Source organism: Panulirus ornatus, chromosome 62 (assembly GCF_036320965.1).
Source record: "Panulirus ornatus isolate Po-2019 chromosome 62, ASM3632096v1, whole genome shotgun sequence".
Taxonomy (NCBI): domain Eukaryota; kingdom Metazoa; phylum Arthropoda; class Malacostraca; order Decapoda; family Palinuridae; genus Panulirus; species Panulirus ornatus.
The window spans coordinates 14,415,645-14,435,198 of record NC_092285.1 but is presented as its reverse complement, the minus strand read 5'-3'; the positions used below and the strand labels follow the sequence as shown (position 1 = coordinate 14,435,198).

Sequence of the window (19,554 nt, the reverse complement as noted above, 5' to 3'; positions counted from 1 at the left end):
AAAGGGCCTTGTTTGCTAACATCCACATTCTAGATGTCATGTATAAAATACAGAAACCAGAGCTCCCTATCCACAACAAAGATCCAAGGACCTTTCCATGGTTTCACTAACCACTTCATATGCCCTGGTGCAGCTCATAAACAGCATATTGTCCCCTGTATACCACATTGTTCCAGTTTGCCCAGTCCCATGCACACCTCACACCATCTTGCATGTTTCATTCTCAGACTTTGAAAACATCTTTCACTCCATTCTTCCACCTCCTCCTTGGTTCCCACTCTTTCTTTTTTCCTTCACTTCAGATTTGTATATAACTTCGTAGTCATCCTTTCCTCACTCATCCTTTCCAGTGCCTAAACAATTTCAGCACCCTGTCATTATGTCTCATTGTACTCCCATAACTACCACACTTCTCCCTTACCCTATCGTTTCTAATTTGTTCAACCCGTCTCACACCAGATACTGTCTTCAGAAATTTAATTATCTACGCATCAACCATTTTCTATTATTTTTGTTTAAGGCCCATACCTCACATCCATATAGTGCTGACATGATCATCAAACATACCCATCTTTGCCAAGTTACAGACAGTGATCTCTCTTTGCAAACATTTCGTAATGCATCCAAATTTACTTCCCTCCATTCTCAGTACCATAGAGAAACTGAGACACCAAATCAGGTCGTGACTTTTTAGATTATATTATGCAACTAGGCTTGTAATATCCTCCCTATATGCAAGGAATATTTGTTGTTCTTCAAATGAAATGATATATGAAAGCTTGATTTGAAATGGTAATTGTTGGATTTTTTGCAGAGGACACTCCAGTACACTCTTGCACATCTCTCACCCTCCTACATCTTCAGACCCCCAGTAACTCAAAACCTCTCCTCCCTCCTTGGCCCCAGCATTTCTGTTACATGTATCCTCTTCGTTAGTCTACCCTCACTCATCCTCTCCATGTGTCCAAACCACTAAAGCATTCTCTGTTCAGCAATCTCACTCATAACTACCACACTATTCTCTTTGCCCTATCATTCCTTACATGACCTACTCTCATCACACCACATATTATCCACAGGCATTTAACTTGCAACACATCCACTCCCTTCTCTTTGCATTTTGGGTCCATGACTCACACCCATACAACACCATTGAGACGATGTTACCTTCAAACAATTCCATCTTGACCCCCAACAAGATACACTAGCATCTGTTTTTTATCATGTGAGTCTGCCATCATGGCCTTTTTATCTGCAAACAGCAACTGATACATTTCCCAGGCTCTTCACCCCTACATACTATGCAGTCAACCCTCTCTCTAGAACTCTAATATTTCTGTATTTACCTTCCTCACTCCCAATCCATAAACAGTGAACTGCCCTGGTGGCATCACACATACTTGATGCAAACCCACCTTTTCATGGAACCAGTAACTCTTTTCCCATCATACTTTTCTACACACCCTTCTTCCTCAATAAAACCTCCTCACTGTTTCTGTTAGTTTCCATATGTTTATAGCATCTTCCACAAACATCTCTCTCATCCTTATCATACACTTTTTCCAGATTCTTAAAAGCAACATTGAGATCCTCTTCTTAAAGCGTATCATGCAAATTCTTCAAAGCAAATACCTGGTTCATACATCCTTTACCACACTTAAAGCTACATCACTCTTACCCAGTCTCATGCTCTGTGCTACTCATCCCCAATCTGATGCTCTATGCAAGCCGGCCTCTCTCTCGATAAACACTTTCCTGTATAATTTACCAAGTATACTGAGCAAAATTATACCTTTGTAATTTAAGCATATACTTTAGACCTCATCACCCTTTTATAGTGACACTATACAAGCATTGTGCTAGTCCTTTGGTATCTCACTTTAAGCCATAGTTACACTGAAAACCATGGCTAACTAATCAGCATTGCTGTTACCTGCTTTCTTGAGAAATTGAACTCCAGTCACATCCATTATATCTGCTTTGCCACACTTCATCTTTATCTTTTGTAATTATGCTCGAGAATTGCTTCTAGTGTGAGGAAAGCACCTTTAGCAACCAGGGCAACATGTATCAGCCATAGAAATATCAAAATATTTGCAAAGCCTGTAAAACACAGTAATCACACCATTCCCACCTTGTTACACAAAATGTCATATGATGACTTCTACTCTTTAAGGGTTAATAATACACATCCCCGAGACCTCGTCTTTATGGCATTTACGTATCATTAGATAGAATTGTAATTTTGGTACTAGTGATTACCAAGATATCTCAGATGTCACTAAATGTAGGGATATCTTTTGTTATCATTAGTACTTATTTTGTACATCAGTAAAATGCAAAGCTTATCAGTCAGTAATGTGAGCATGCATCATGTTGTGGTTTATGATAACTGAAACTGTAATGATTTTTGTAAAATTAAACATGGAATAGCAGACTTATGTTATATGCAAAGGACTAAGAGAAAGTTTTCATCTACTTCAGAAAACTGTCATTTCCATTATAATGAAATTATTTAAGGGGAAAAAATCTTAGTAATTTTAAATTCTCAGGCTACATTTCTGTATGTGCATTTTTAAGCTCAAAATATGTTTATGCACTTGTATTTGCTTTATTCTTCATGAGGTAAAGCTAATCTCAGTTAATTATAACCATGATTTTCTTATTTGAAGTGTTGTCTTTCATTGTTGCAGCAAGCAGTTCTTGTTTATATATCTTTATTCATTTTTCAAAATTCACATTGTTTGATCCAGGCTCCCTTGATATCTGCTACATGCATCTTGAAATGTGAATCATAATGATGTGTAAATAGGTAAGTGCCCAGAGTTGCTGCTTAAATTGCCATAATTGGGTAGGCTTAGTTTTTTTAATGTCCAATTATTTTTCCTTAGAAATACCACATTATTAAATCATTAACATGTATACAGTAATTGGCAACTAAATTGTCATTCACTTTCAGCTTCATAATCAAAATTTGAGTTGTTTTAGGTAACTAAGATCTCTGCTAACTTGTCAGTATGATATGTCTTAGAGTTAAGGTTTGTGTCATTTCTTATGGTATGTAAAGAATGTCTTCAGTTTGCTCTTTATTCATTTGGAGAAAATATGCTGAATTTTACAATTTATTACTTGTATTGTGATACTACATTTTCTTTGTATATTTTGATGTTTGAATAAATTTTGCAGGATAAATGTAATTCTTATACTTTCGTTTGATGCACAAAAGTTATTTTTGAAGTATTTTATTTATTTATTTATTACACTTAATTGCTGTTTCCTGCATCAGTGAGGTAGCGCCAAGAAACAGACGAAGAATGTCCCATCCACTTATATACACACTTATATATATGTACATAAATGCCCATACATGTACATATACATACATATACATATCAACATATACACATAAACATACATACACAGACATACATACTTACACATGTACATATTCATGCTTTCCTGCCTTCATCCATTCATGGCGCTACCCTGTCCCACAAGAAACAGCATTATTGCTAAATATGAACAAAGGTTGTATGAAGTAAATTGGAAATTCACAAAATTTAGATAATATAGTTCAAGGCCCTGCTTAGAGAAAACAGTTTCCAAGATGAAGGTATCATACTGAAAGGTAACATTGTCAAGGTTAATAAGTCTATGCTTTCTTTGTAAGGGTGTACCTATTATGATTTGTCCAAGCATTTTGTGTAATCCATATTCTTAGAGTTTGGAGACTCTTTAAAGTATTTAAAGATCTGGGGAGTAGTTTTGCATTTCAGTCTACTTATTTCTTAAATGAACATGTTTCATGTAAGCACTCTATCAAGATGTGTGTTTAAAAGCCATGTCATGAATGTAAAGGCAATCAGCTCATAAATAAAATTCCAAGGGACAGGGAAAGGAGGACCATAAGTAAAGGGGCCAAAAAGTGAGGGAAATGAGAGTATTAAATAAATTTGGAAGTTTGTTATAATGAAGCTGTGTTGCTAAGTGCTGTGTTAGTGATATTTAAAGAAAATCTCTTGTTAGACAATCAATCACCCTAGACATTGTATCTTTGACAATGTACTAGTCACTCTAGGGTCAAAGTGGAAAAGTTGGTTGAATACAAGAATACCATAGTTAAGTGCAGCAGGACCAAAGTGGCGTAGCTAGGATTTATATCTGTGAATGAGCTAATTTTGCTTTCTTATTAATTCATAAGGCAGTGTAGCATGAGAGTACTAAATGAAGTGAAGAATGCTGCTAGCCATTTATTTTGGTTCCAACTATTTTTACAGATTTGTCTTCCAGTGAATGTGCAATATAATTCTATTCTGTCTACTTTTCTGGGTAATCTTTGAAGTTTGAATAGACACTGTAGCAAGCATTATATCTCTGGAAACTTTCTTTACGTGACAGGAAGATTTTTCAATGCTAAAAGAGTGCTTGCAAGCTTGGAATCCCCCAAACCCAGGAACTCCATTTCAGAACAGTTTCATATTCAAGTAAGTGTGTGGCTGCGTGTCACTATATCTTCCCCAGCTCCATATCATTACCACTTGCGTGCACTCATACTATTTGGTACATGCATACTTATTTACCATAACCAAAAGACCATGTTAATTGAGAAAACTATTTCTTGAGATCATGTGTTTTGACTATTGTTATGGGTCTCAATATCATAACAGAAATTATGGAAAATTTGAAGTTACTAGTTGGTAGGCTGCCAACGACCAGGGAGGAATATTGCCTGTACTACCTGTATATCAGGAGGGTTAATGACAACTGCTTAGTGAACCTGCACTTCAGTGGTTGTCAAGTTGCACTTGTCTGATCCAGGTAGCTGTCTTTTCTTTCTGCCTCACCCGCATGTAGACTACTAGCATTCTGTCCACAAACATACAAAATCTCCTTGTCATATATAACACTTGACAACACTTACCTCATGCAGCTCATTCTTTGTAACTAGAGTTTCATGCCTTTTGGGAAAATTGCAGGAGCAGTAGATAGAAGTAGTAGTTAGGAGCATTAGGTTGAAGTACCCAGTTGGAACATCAGGTAGTAGCATCTACAAACACTGCACTAGAGTTGCCCTCTGTTAGTGGCCTGTTAAGGGTGAGGTATAAAGGCTAAGAAGTGGCACTGGAGTTAACTAGTTATGGGGACTATTACCATGGCCATCCCCTTGAGGGAGTTCCACTGGGAGTAGGCATTAGAGATATAGACAGATAGAGAGGTGAATTATGCAAAACTCAAGTAGCAGTCACAGTGGAAATAACAAAAAGTGACAAATATTTTGAAAGAAAGAATGTATATGATACTAAGGGGAGGAATTAACTCTTAATGATCAATCATCTGTTTTTGATGCTTCCTCTCTAACATGGGAAATGGTGAATGTGTATATGTGAGTAGGATAGGTGGTCAAAGGGCATTATTGGATTACATGGTAATTGATAGGCATGTAAAAGAGAGACTTTTGGAGGATAATGTGCTGAGAGGGGCAGCTGGAGGAATGTCTGATCACTATATTGTGGAGGTGAAGGTGAAGATTTTTAGAAGTTTCCAAAAAAGTAGAGAGAATGTTGGGGAGAAGAGAGTAGTGAGAGTGAGTGAGCTTGTAAAGGAGACTTGTGTGAGGAAGTACCCGGAGAGATTGAGTGTAGAATGGCAAAAGGTGAGAGCAAATAATGCGAGAGGAGTGGGTGAGGAATGGGATGTATTTAGGGAAGCAGTGAAGGCATGTGCGAATGATGCACGTGGCATGAGAAAGGTGAGGGTGGGCAGATTAGAAAGGGTAATGAGTGATGGGATGAAAAAGTGAAAAAAAAGACCACATTCATTCACACTCAGTCTCTAGCTGTCATTTGTAATGCATTGAAACCACAGCTCCCTATCCACATCCAGGCCCCACAGACCTTTCCATGGTTTACCCCAGATGTTTCACATGCCCTGGTTCAGTCCATTGATACCATGTCGAACCCATGAAAACACTTCACTTCCAATTTTTCTCCATTCAAACTTGCATCCCAACTAACCTGTCCCTAAATCCTGCTATAGCTAACAACCATTCTTTTATTCATATCCACTCTCAACTTTCTCCTCTCACAAATTCTCCCAAACTCAGTCATCAACTTCTGCAGTTTCTCACTCTCTGAGAGATTTGTTTTTACCTCCCTCACCACCCTATTCATCAACAAACTGAACAACCACGGTGACATCACAACCCAGCTCCAAACCAACCTTCACTTGGAGCAATTCACTCTCCTCTCTTCTTGAAAGAAAAGTACTGGTCATACAGTACATGACCAGTGTTCTGCCAACTTTGCCTTTTACTGTTGTTGGATAACTCATCACTGTATAACACTCCTTATTACAGTAGATATATGAGAAAATACCTTACTACATGCAGCACATCTTTTAAGTGAATAGTATTGTTGTTGCTTTGATTGTTCCAACACAGGTGCTTTTTTTTTTCTTAATCGTATCACTTTAAATTAGTATTTTTACATTAAGCACAATAACCTCTAATAAAAATTATATAAAAAAGAAAGTTAAATCAATATCAAGGCTTAAGTTAGTAAATCAGAATTTTGTATTCTGCATTAACTGTTACAAATATAATGTTATTACCCCCTCATTAGTAACAGTGCACTTAATTGATCGATACATGATTTCCTACTGTAATGTATTAGCCTAATACCAGATTGTAGTTAATAACTCCTGCATCTTAGTGATCTCTCTCCTGGGGTGAACGATACTCAAGTCCAAGATGTGCGAAGATAGATTCTTCAGTGGGGGTATCCAGGAGGCATCCATCTGTCAATTTTTCTCGTCCCTTAAAGAAAATAGTGGAGAAACTTTTTATTTTCACTCAGACAGAAACCTGAAAGACATGCTGATTAGATCTATCCTGTCATAGTAGCTGGATGCTGACATGGAAAGTTCAATTCCAACAAAGAAATACTTATTTGTAATTCCCTATATGTAATACAGGGGGAGGGAGTTTTACACTGGTGGGCTCCATCTAAACATTCGCTGCTATTATACAATCTCTTATATTCATGTACTCTGTCTGTACTAACCATGTCCACAGTGATCCACCCCTTTTACACTATCAAAGTATTTCTTTACATCCACCTTAAAAAATTTCATGTTATGTCCTGTGGTTGCTTTACCTCTGCATCTCTCAAAGAAATGTTCACTGTTCACCATTTCCCAAATTAACTGCTATGTTAGGATAGCCAGTCACGTCTCCAAAAAGGAACCTTCTATAAAATCACTGCTCCACAATTAAGGTAGATTAATATCATGGCCTAAGTACTGACTAACTAATGAAGAGTTATCAGTAGTACCACACAATAGGGAGTGTGGGTAGCAGGTGCATATGTCCTTCATACCTTTGTCAAAACGCACAGACTTGGATCTCTAAATAGAAATTATTTTCCATGCCTGACATAACGAGCATATATATCACTGTTCCCTTGTCCTGTTACTTCCTCCACATTTGATACATTGATCCTCACTGTCAGTCTCTACCTCTGCATATGTCTGAACTCTCTCCCTCAGCACATGTCTGAACTATTTTAAGAGACCCTGATATTGTTCGGACATGTAGAGAGGATGATTACAAAATTAATGACAACTTAGCTGTGGATAGCAGTCTCTGGCTTTGATGCATTATACATGACTTCCAGAGATAGGATATTTGGAAATGAGTTAACTGTTTCTTCTTCAGGCTACCTCACCAAAGCAGGAAAGGCAATTATGTATGAAAAATCTATACTGTATATATACTGAGAAGGGTTGGGCAAGGTTAGTAGGGCATAAGTTCCCATTGTGCGTACAGGTTCAAGGTATTCTGTTATCTTAACCCTTGACAAGAGATAATCTTTCTCACAGGAGGATACCATTTGTGAAACTTAGGAAACAGCAATACCAATATTAGCTTTTTTTATTGTGCTATATATCTAATATTAAAGTAAAACCTTGGATTTGCAGATGCTCATGCACAACTTAATCTGATGAGAAAATATGTGAGGAGATGAATGATGAGTTGGTAAGTGTTGGGAGGGAGATGAAGTTTTGGAACATATATTGATTGACAGAAATAACATAAGCAGGCTATTAAAACAGCTTGACCTTTTTCAGAACCATGGTCCCGATGGAATCAACCCATACGTGCTGAAAGAATGTGTGAAGGCTAGACCACTTGTTGAGCATGTCATTTATGGATGAGGTAGTACCAAAGATGTGGAGGAGAGCAAATGTTGTGCCTGCATCGATGAAAGATGATCAGGAAATCGCACTGAATTACAGGCCAGTCTCACTGAGTGATTTGCAGAACAGTGGGAAAGATAATCAGAAAGCTAATGAATGATTACCTGCAAAGGAGAAATTTTTTAACTGGGAGACACCATGTTATTAGGGAAAGGAAGTCATGCATAATCAATCTTCTGGACATCTAAGAATGGTTGAGTCCTATCTTAAATCAAAGATAGGGAGGAGATGACTGTGTTCTTGGACTGCCAGAAAGCCTTTGACACTATTTTTCACTAGAGGTTGATATAAGAATTTAGATCCATAGGTAGGAATAAGGGCTGGACTCCTCCACTGGATAGAAGACTACCTTATTGGAAGGGAGAAAGTTACAAGGGTTAGAGGTGCATCCTTGAAGTTGCCTAGGGTTTCAAGCAGCTTGCCACAGGGCAGAGTTTTGGGCCCATGCCATTCTGTGTACCTGATGTACTGGATTGTACCTAAACATAACAAGGTTATGAGAGAAATCAAATAAGGTGATGATTCCAACAGCCTACTTGTGGACGTGAACAAACTCCAAAACTGGTCAGATAAGTGGACACTTGAGTAAGCACAAGATAATGAAGATGGGATAAAGCAAAATAAGGCTTAGCAGAAAGTGAATTACAGGACTCTGTATGTGAAAGTGATCTTGGAGTTGACACTGTGCCTCATCTATACTGTACCAATCTATCACCAGAAGTACACATGAGGACAACTGTGAAATAGACAAACAATCTGCTGGCAAAAATGAGAATCACATTTAAATATATGATGAGGGCATGGCTGAAAAATTATTCTCAATGTATTTCAGATTAAGACTCCACTATGCCTTATAAGTCTGGCCACCTCAGCTATATATAAAGAAGAGCAATAAGATGGTACCTAAATTAAAAGAATTGGAGAGGAGAATAAGGGGGTATTTGAAAACCCATCAAGTTTCTAGATCAGCTAGATTATACTGATAGTGAATAGTTCTCTTAAGAGATGCAGCAATAGAGGCCACAACAAAAAACTGGGTAAATAGCTAGTTAGAAAGGATGTTCTAAATTATTGGTTTATAGTGTTAGGGTGGGGATGGTTGAAATGAAAAACCCAATAAGATGGTGAATGCTAGCAGTTTACAGAGGTTTAAAAGGCTACTTGATGGCACAGAGTTCAGGTGGGGTACCACATGTGTTGAGCTCTTTCCCTATACTGTACAAATGAAAGACTAAAACTGCATATGTGAAAGGCTAATGAGAGGGAAAAGAAGGCACACTTCTACTTAGATATTCAAAAACATTTGACTAAATTAATCATGGAGTATAATTTTATTGAAAAAATTATTTTAAAGGATAAATAGGAAAACTGTATTGTTGACTGGTTGGTAAGGTTATTTAATGTATGTATGACTCATGGTGAGGTGCCTGAGGATTGGTGGAATGCGTGCATAGTGCCATTGTACAAAGGCAAAGGGGATAAGAGTGAGTGCTCAAATTACAGAGGTATAAAGAGGTATAAGTTTGTTGAGTATTCCTGGTAAATTATATGGGAGGGTATTGATTAAGAGGGTGAAGACATGTACAGAGCATCAGATTGGGGAAGAGCAGTGTGGTTTCAGAAGTGGTAGAGGATGTGTGGATCAGGTGTTTGCTTTGAAGAATATACATGAGAAATACTTAGAAAAGCAAATGGATTTGTATGTAGCATTTATGGATCTGGAGAAGGCATATGATAGAGTTGATAGAGATGCTCTGTGGAAGGTATTAAGAATATATGGTGTGGGAGGCAAGTTGTTAGAAGCAGTGAAAAGTTTTTATCGAGGATGTAAGGCATGTGTACGTGTAGGAAGAGAGGAAAGTGATTGGTTCTCAGTGAATGTAGGTTTGCGGCAGGGGTGTGTGATGTCTCCATGGTTGTTTAATTTGTTTATGGATGGGGTTGTTAGGGAGGTGAATGCAAGAGTTTTGGAAAGAGGGGCAAGTATGAAGTCTGTTGTGGATGAGAGAGCTTGGGAAGTGAGTCAGTTGTTGTTTGCTGATGATACAGCGCTGGTGGCTGATTCATGTGAGGTACTGCAGAAGCTGGTGACTGAGTTTGGTAAAGTGTGTGAAAGAAGAAAGTTAAGAGTAAATGTGAATAAGAGCAAGGTTATTAGGTACAGTAGGGTTGAGGGTCAAGTCAATTGGGAGGTAAGTTTGAATGGAGAAAAACTGGAGGAAGTAAAGTGTTTTAGATATCTGGGAGTGGATCTGGCAGCGGATGGAACCATGGAAGCGGAAGTGAATCATAGGGTGGGGGAGGGGGCGAAAATCTTGGGAGCCTTGAAGAATGTGTGGAAGTCGAGAACATTATCTCGGAAAGCAAAAATGGGTATGTTTGAAGGAATAGTGGTTCCAACAATGTTGTATGGTTGCGAGGCGTGGGCTATGGATAGAGTTGTGCGCAGGAGGGTGGATGTGCTGGAAATGAGATGTTTGAGGACAATGTGTGGTGTGAGGTGGTTTGATCGAGTAAGTAATGTAAGGGTAAGAGAGATGTGTGGAAATAAAAAGAGCATGGTTGAGAGAGCAGAAGAGGGTGTTTTGAAATGGTTTGGGCACATGGAGAGAATGAGTGAGGAAAGATTGACCAAGAGGATATATGCGTCGGAGGTGGAGGGAACGAGGAGAAGTGGGAGACCAAATTGGAGGTGGAAGGATGGAGTGAAAAAGATTTTGTGTGATCGGGGCCTGAACATGCAGGAGGGTGAGAGGGCAAGGAATAGAGTGAATTGGATCGATGTGGTGTACCGGGGTTGACGTGCTGTCAGTGGGTTAAATCAGGGCATGTGAAGCGTCTGGGGTAAACCATGGAAAGTTGTGTGGGGCCTGGATGTGGAAAGGGAGCTGTGGTTTCGGGCATTATTGCATGACAGCTAGAGACTGAGTGTGAACGAATGGGGCCTTTGTTGTCTTTTCCTAGTGCTACCTCGCACACATGAGGGGGGAGGGGGATGGTATTCCATGTGTGGCGAGGTGGCGATGGGAATAAATAAAGGCAGACAGTGTGAATTGTGTGCATGGGTATATATGTATGTGTCTGTGTGTGTATATATATGTGTACATTGAGATGTATAGGTATGTATATTTGCGTGTGTGGACGTGTATGTATATACATTGTATATGGGGGTAGGTTGGGCCATTTCTTTCGTCTGTTTCCTTGCGCTACCTCGCAAACGCGGGAGACAGCGACAAAGCAAAATAAAAAAAATAAAAAAATAAAAATGTATATATATATATTTTTTTTTATTATACTTTGTTGCTGTCTCCTGCGTTAGCGAGGTAGTGCAAGGAAACAGATGAAAGAATGGCCCAACCCACCCACATACACATGTATATACATACATGAGTGAGTGCTCAAATTACAGAGGTATAAGTTTATTGAGTATTCCTGGGAAATTATATGGGAGAGTATTGATTGAGAGGGTGAAGGCATGCACAGAGCATCAGACTGGGGAAGAGTAGTGTGGTTTCAGAAGTGGTAGAGGATGTGGGGACCAGGTGTTTGCTTTGAAAAATGTATGTGAGAAATACTTAGAAAAGCAAATGGATTTGTATGTGGCATTTATGGATCTGGAAAAGGCATATGATAGAGTTGATAGGGATGCTCTGTGGAAGGTATTAAAAATATATGGTGTGGGAGTTAAGTTGTTAGCAGCAGTGAAAAGTTTTTATCGAGGATGTAAGGCATGTGTACATGTAGGTAGAGAGGAAAGTGATTGGTTCTCAGTGAATGGTAGTTTGCGGCAGGGGTGCGTGATGTCTCCATGGTTGTTTAATTTGTTTATGGATGGGGTTAGGGAGGTGAATGCAAGAGTTTTGGAAAGAGGGGCAAGTATGCAGTCTGTTGTGGATGAGAGAGCTTGGGAAGTGAGTCAGTTGTTGTTTGCTGATGATACAGCGCTGATGACTGACTAGGGTGAGAAACTGCAGAAACTGGTGACTGAGTTTGGTAAAGTGTTTGAAAGAAGAAAGCTGAGAGTAAATGTGAATAAGAGCAAGGTTATTAGGCACAGTAGGGATGAGGGGCCAGTCAATTGTGGAGAAAAACTGGAGGAAGTGAAGTGTTCTAGATATGTGGGAGTGAATATGGCAGCGGATGGAACCATGGAAGCGGAAGTGAATCATAGGGTGGGGGAGGGGGCGAAAGTTCTGGGAGCATTGGAAAATGTGTGGAAGTCAAGAACGGTACCTTGGAGAGCAAAAATGGGTATGTTTGAAGGAATAGTGGTTCCAACAATGTTATATGGTTGCAAGGCGTGGGCTATAGATAGAGTTGTGCGGAAGTGGGTGGATGTGTTGGAAATGAGATGTTTGAGGACAATATGTGGTGTGAGGTGGTTTGATCGAGTAAGTAATGAAAGGGTAAGAGAGATATGTGGTAATAAAAAGAATGTGGTTGAGAGAGCATAAGAGGGTGTTTTGAAATGGTTTGGTCACATGGAGAGAATGAGTGAGGAAAGATTGACAAAGAGTATATGTGTGTCAGAGGTGGAGGGAATGAGGAGAAGTGGGAGACCAAATTGGAAGTGGAAAAATGGAGTGAAAAAGATTTTGAGTGATCAGGGCCTGAACATGCAGGAGGGTGAAAAGCGTGCAAGGAATAGAGCAAATTGGAACGATGTGGTATACTGGGGTCGACGTGCTGTCAATGGATTGAACCAGGGCATGTGAAGTGTCTGGGGTAAACCATGGAAAGTTTTGTGGGGCCTGTATGTGGAAAGGGAGCTGTGGTTTCGGTGCATTATACATGACAGCTAGAGACTGAGTGTGAACAAATGTGGTCTTTGTTGTCTTTTCCTAGCGCTACCTCGCGCACATGCAGAGGGAGGGGGTTTCCATTTCATGTGTGGCGGGTGGCAACGGGAATGAATAAGGGCAGACAGTATGAATTATGTATATGTGTATTCTCCCATATCCCTGGGGATAGGGGAGAAAGAATACTTCCCACGTATTCCCTGCGTGTCGTAGAAGGCGACTAAAAGGGGAGGGAGTGGGGGGCTGGAAATCCTCCCCTCTCATTATTTTTTTTTAATTTTCCAAAAGAAGGAATAGAGAAGGGGGCCAGGTGAGGATATTCCCTTAAAGGCCCAGTTCTCTGTTCTTAACGCTACCTCGCTAATGCGGGAAATGGCGAATAGTTTGAAAGAAAGAAAAAAGTATATATGTATGTGTCTGTGTGTGTATATCTATATGTATACACTGAGATGTATAGGTATGTATATGTGTGTGTGTGGACGTGTATGTATATACATGTGTATGTGGGTGGGTTGGGCCATTCTTTCATCTGTTTCCTTGCGCTACCTCGCTAACACGGGAGACAGCGACAAAGTATAATAAATGGATAAAATAACATAGAAATATATAGATATGTATATGTGCGTGTGTGGGCATGTATGTATTTACATGTGTATGTGTGTGGGTTGGGTCATTCTTTCATGTGTTTCCTTGTGCTACCTTGCTAACACGGGAGACAGCGACAAATTATAATAAATGAATATATAAATATACATATCAGATTGGGGAAAAGCGATGTGGCTTCAGAAGTGGTAGAGGATGTGTGGATCAGGTGTATGCTTTGAAAAATGTATGTGAGAAATACTTAGAAAAACAAATGGATTTATGTTGCATTTATGGATTTGGAGAGGGCATATGACAGAGTTGATAGAGATGCTCTGTGGAAGGTATTAAGAGTATATGGTGTGGGAGGTAAGTTGCTAGGAGTGAAAAGTTTTTATAGAGGATGTATGAGGATTAAGGCATGTATGGCTCCACACACCATTCCCTAGTTTCCCTTGATCTCTTCAAACATCCTGGTTTGGTTCACTGATAGCATGCCACCCCCTGTAAATTTCCTCATTCCAATTAATTCTATCCCATGCATGCATTCACCCTCCTGGACATTCAGGGCTGACACCACAAAGCCTCTTTCACTCCATCCTTTCATCACTCCCTTACCCTTGCTTCCTCCACTTCTGACACTTAAAATAAATCCTTTCCATTTGCTGAAACTATTTCACCACACCTAGATCTGGACTAGCTCTCTTAGTTAGACAGCAATTACTACCACACAGTGCTTCTACAGTGTAATTCCTTACATGTTCAACCTGCTCCTAACCATGTCTATATAATCATATGAAAAATTTTCGTAAAGTTCATTAGGGGTTTAAAAAAATTTCAGTACTGTACAGTACATTAATTAGACAAAATTGATGCAATGGAAACAGACCTGTCTTACAACTCCTGCACGAAGGCCATGCTCTGAAAGACTCATGCCCTTTTTAGTTGCTAGTAGTCTCATTGACCTGCAAAAGGATATTCTCAGGATAACCTTCATCTTAAGAAAAGGATGGTCGGTCTTTTTCTTACTGATAAATTAATGCAAGCAGATTATTTTTCCAGCTGAAGAACAGGAAACAATTTAGAAAGGATGCTCTGCAATAGCAGTATGCCAAAGAAGGTAGAAAACAGACTGATAACTGATGGTCTCAATCATTTGACTAATAACATAAAAAAAAAAATGTCTGCTTTATGAGGTAAAGTGACTATGAACATCATCATGATTCAATAAATAGTATTTTTAAGAGGAAAAGCAAGGGAAACCAATGCAGCACTTTACGGAAATATACAAATTTATCCGTAAATCTATAATACATGGATAACTGTAGTGCATTGTCATCATAATTGTAGCATGTGACATTTCTTCGTAATCACATGAACTGAATACAACAAAATCAAGCCCAGTAAAAGGGTATGGTGGTATAATCAGGGCATATGGAGAAGATAAGCAAAGAAAGACTGATTAAAAGGATCTATGTGTCAGAAAAGGAAGGAGCAAGGAGGAAAGAAAAAAAAGAGACCAAGAAAATGAAAGTTTGGAGTGAAAAGAGGCTTTGAGGTATTGGGCTTTAAACATTCAGTAGGAGGAGAGGCATGCAAGGCATGAAATGAAATGCACTGATGTGGTATATGGGCAAGGGTGAGTAGACATATTGTTAACCTATGCACTAGAGCATGTGAAACAATTACTGTGGGGTTTTGCTGTGGGTAGCAGACTCTTCATTTTGGTACATTACATATTTTGGTATATTACATATTATCTTAACTTGAACTATAAGTAAAAGATGATGGTATAAGTACATTCTACACTCACAGCGAAGCATTCATGGATATTAGGTACCAATGTCAGGTTCTTGCTTTGACACGAAATTCCTGCAAATTATGAGAATAAGGCCTTAGTACAATTTAAAGATTTTTCAGTGATTGTTTTCAGTGATTGTTTGAGAAGTATGGTGGCCTGGTAATGACTAACCTCTGGCTGATGTCTTGGCTACTACTGAGGTCCATGGGATTAATAAAGAGAGTAAGGGACTGCATGAATGCTACTTAATGCTACTTAGCTGGTTTATACTGTTTTCTTTCAGAGTTACTGGGGAAGGCTTGTCATGGTGAACATTAGGGGGGGCAGAGAGGGAGGGAGAGAGAGAGAGAGGTCTACAGGTCCAAGTATCTCACCTCACGTCTTTAGTCCTGTACCAAATGAAGGTAAGGGCTGTTTACTTAGCAATGAAATGTGACTGGGCATTCTTTAATTCAGGCACCTTCCATGTTGAGAATCTGTTGCATGTAATTAAATTTTTGTCAAGATTACACAGGGCAACAAATAACTACTACCAACCTATTAAAATGTGCAGATCCTGTGAAGTACATTTTTGCAGGGGCAAATTCTGCATATGGAACGACAATCAAATCAAGGCGTCTGTGCTGTAATAAGGAAAGAAAATTATGAAAATAATATATCAGTACTGTAAACTGTTGGGCTGGAAATGTAAATTTTGATTACTGTTGGGTAGAATGATCTACAAGTAAAGATGCTGTCAATGAGTGGTAGACTCATTTCAAAAAGAAATTGTTTTACAGTTTTTTTAAAAGAATACTATCAGTAACTGGCTGTCTGCAACTTCTAGTGACAATTATCTTGTAATTTTTGGACTCAACATGTTTTCATTATCCAATCAGTTTCTAGGCATGGCATAAGAGTTGTTACTTCAGTGTACCTCATGCTGACTCATTATTCCTCATAAAGAAAAATGGCTTGTTCGAGCAACTTTCTGAAGGTTTGAAACCTTCAGCTACTTGGCCCTAGTGCCTTTGTTATGCTGGTTGGTATTTTACTAATGTTTATGGATTGTTTTCTCTTTTAATTCATAAATTGCATCTCTACAGAAGTCTACAGTCCCTGTATTAACACCACACAGACAGAAATCCAACCTGTACCCTCCTGTACCCCTAGAATGGCCAGTCATTTCTTCTCATCAAAATGCCAACTTATCCTGGGGATCACATATAAAACACATAAAATTTATATCACACCACAAACATCAATACAAAAGCAACAAACAAACTGTATGCCCTTAGAACACTAAATGTCACCAGATTTGGACAAGAAAAAGAATTCCTTGGTATCCTATACAAACAAAGCATCTACTCCATCCAAGAAGGAACAAGACTAATGTAACTGATTGAAGTTGCTTTTCTGGAACAGTTAATTAAAAAACCAACTAGAGGTAACAGCATTCTTGATCTTGTCCTCACCAGCGACATAAATTTAATCAACTCTTGTGAAGTAGGTGAGAGTTTGTCATCCAGAGATCACAGTTTAATTAGATTAGAGATAAATTTAGATTTTGAAATAAATGACAACAAACTCTTGATCCAAGATTACCAGTAAGCAAATTTTGAAAACATTAGACATGAAATTCACAGTACCAATTGGACAAAACTTCTTGATGTTCACACAGTAGAGAAAATGTAAAATAATTCTAAAAACACACTACTTGAGATTGAAATAAACATTCCACGAATTACGAAGAGAACTTGCAATATTTCAAAACCATCATAAATGAAAAGGAGAATAGAAGGACTTATTTGCCAAAAGAAGAAAACATTTAAGAAATTCAAATCAATGGGAACTGATGAAAATCGCCAGGAATTAATCAAAATTCAAAGAAAGTGTAAGATGGTCATAGGACACAGTAAATGTGAGGAGGAAAAAAGAATTTCCTTGAAAGTTAAGAACAATAATAAGAATTCTTCGAATATATAAGACAAGACAGAGGAAGACTATGAAATAAACATGAGACACTAAGTACTGACGTCATGGACATGGCTACCATACCAAATTATTCCTTTAACTCTGCATTCACAATAGAAGAAACATTTCAAATACTACAACCAATAATGTTTCAAGGATCCAATGAAGAACAGTTGAAGCTAAGAGAAATAGAGAGCTCTCAGGTACTTAAATACCTGGACCAATTAAATTCTAACAATTCCAATGGCCCAAATAACATGGCTCCAAGATTTTTACAAGAGGTCAGGAGACAGCTGGCTGATATACCCCACAAAAATATTCAACAAACTCTATCAGATGGTCAGGAAAATAGCAAATGTTACTCCTATATATAAAAAACAAGACAATGTGTGCTTTGAGCTACTGCCCAATTAGCCTTACATTAGTGTTTGGTAAAACAATGGAAAAAATAATATGATAAAATCGTCACATTTCTAGATCACAAAATTATATTGGACTACCAACATGGTTTCTGCAATAGAAGATCCTGCCTGACAAATCTGCTGGAATTTTGTAATGTTATTTATAAGAACTGGGATGAAAAAGTACTCTCTGATGTAGTATATTTAGATTTCCAAAAGGCTTTCGATAAAGTACCTCACAAGAAGAACTCTGTACATGGATCGTAGGCTGGCTTACTGGAATAAAGCAGAGTAGTATTAAATAGTGAAGCCTCAGATTGGCTAGACGCAATGAGAGGTGTGCCACAGGGATTGGTCCTGGGCCTAATTCTTTTCATAATGGACAATGATGACCTAGAATTCGGTCTCATATCTAAGATCTCCAAGTATGCTGATGATACTAAACTAGGAGGTAGAGCTCTAAACAGGTGGGACTGAGAAATGAATCAAAGAGACCTAAAGTTACTAGCATAGTGGTGAGACAGATGGTAAATGAAGTTTAATGCAAACAAGTGTAAAGTTATGCACTTTGGTGACAAGAATGTATGTTATGACTACAGACTATATGGAAACTCTCTAACTTAATTCAAGTGTTAAAAATTCTGAACAAGTTCGAGAAAGTAAATCAAGAAAATCTTTTTGAAATATACGAAAATAACAGTTACTAAGACAAATGGAATAAACCTCAAAGCTATAAGATGTAGTACGGATGTGGGAAAAAGCTTCTTTTCCTATCAGTATGTTAAGCACTGGAATAAATTACCATCAGATGTAGAGAGTGCTAAGACTATGAATACCTTCAAATGTTTAACCAAATATTTTATAAATTCAGGTATACTTTGAGAAAAATGCCAGAAGTAAACTGTATAAGTGACAGTGGTAATGGAGACAGCAGAAGGCTAATGTGCAGCAACAGGGAGTTGGTGATAGCTTAAAAACTGCTGAACGGAATTACATTTTCTTGTCAAGTTAAACTCTTTATTTTTTAAACTAGACAACCCAGTTGTGGACCAATCAAGCCTCCTGTTGTCTTTCTCATGTAAACTATGCCTCACCTGCCTGTCAAAAACGAATGTTACAAAGCTGCTATCAATATAAAACAGAGCACTGAGAACAATCACATCCTACCTAACAACCACAAACACTCAACACCTACACTATGAAATGATCCTCCCAATTCAATCACAACTAAATAGCCTATGCCCAGTGCTTAATTCTATCCAATTACACTCAATCCTTCTTATCCAACCCACTCCATAAATAACCACTAATCACCAAAGAGATATCAAGGCCTTACCCCTGCTTCACACTTCAGCAATCTTCACTCATAGATCCTCCCACCCCAAACAAACTCAAAACTGACAAAACATATATACACCAAGATAACTAACAAGCACTAAATAGCCACCCTCCCGACTAAGTCTTAATTACCATCTCACAAAACATATATACACCAAGATAACTAACAAGCACTAAATAGCCACCCTCCCGACTAAGTCTTAATTACCAACTCATGAGACATACATCCATCCGAAACCATATTCCCCAGACATATATGAGTTACACATTCTTATATGTGCTCTGGCCATCCATCCCCACACAAAAACAAACACCAATTTAACATATCTCAAGATCCTTTGTGTTCATGATGTAGCTGTCACAATGAAGATACTGAACATTTACTGCTCAAATGCCCTACACTCCCTATACATGGATAAACACA

At 38.4% G+C, this 19,554-nt stretch overlaps 2 protein-coding genes across 10 annotated transcripts in view; one reads left to right on the top strand and one right to left on the bottom strand.

Moving 5' to 3' along the window:
- LOC139745751 (uncharacterized) overlaps positions 1 to 8,367 on the top strand; it is a 45,643-nt gene extending 37,276 nt beyond the window's left edge. Inside the window, exon 6 of the mRNA XM_071656275.1 lies at positions 8,128 to 8,367. The gene's annotated coding sequence lies outside the window, so the exon portion shown is untranslated. The remainder of the gene's footprint in view (positions 1 to 8,127) is intronic.
- The window catches only part of LOC139745747 (DNA polymerase lambda-like), a 305,248-nt gene continuing 287,888 nt past the window's right edge, over positions 2,195 to 19,554 (bottom strand). For all 9 annotated transcript variants that reach the window (XR_011711928.1, XR_011711933.1, XR_011711931.1 and 6 more), the window contains 3 exons: positions 15,976 to 16,061; positions 14,527 to 14,602; positions 2,195 to 6,814 (listed from right to left, as the gene is read on the bottom strand). Coding sequence is in view for 1 of the 9 variants with exons in the window: in XM_071656272.1 (XP_071512373.1) it covers positions 6,707 to 6,814; positions 14,527 to 14,602; positions 15,976 to 16,061 (270 nt within the window). In the remaining 8 variants the exon portion in view is untranslated. The remainder of the gene's footprint in view (positions 6,815 to 14,526; positions 14,603 to 15,975; positions 16,062 to 19,554) is intronic.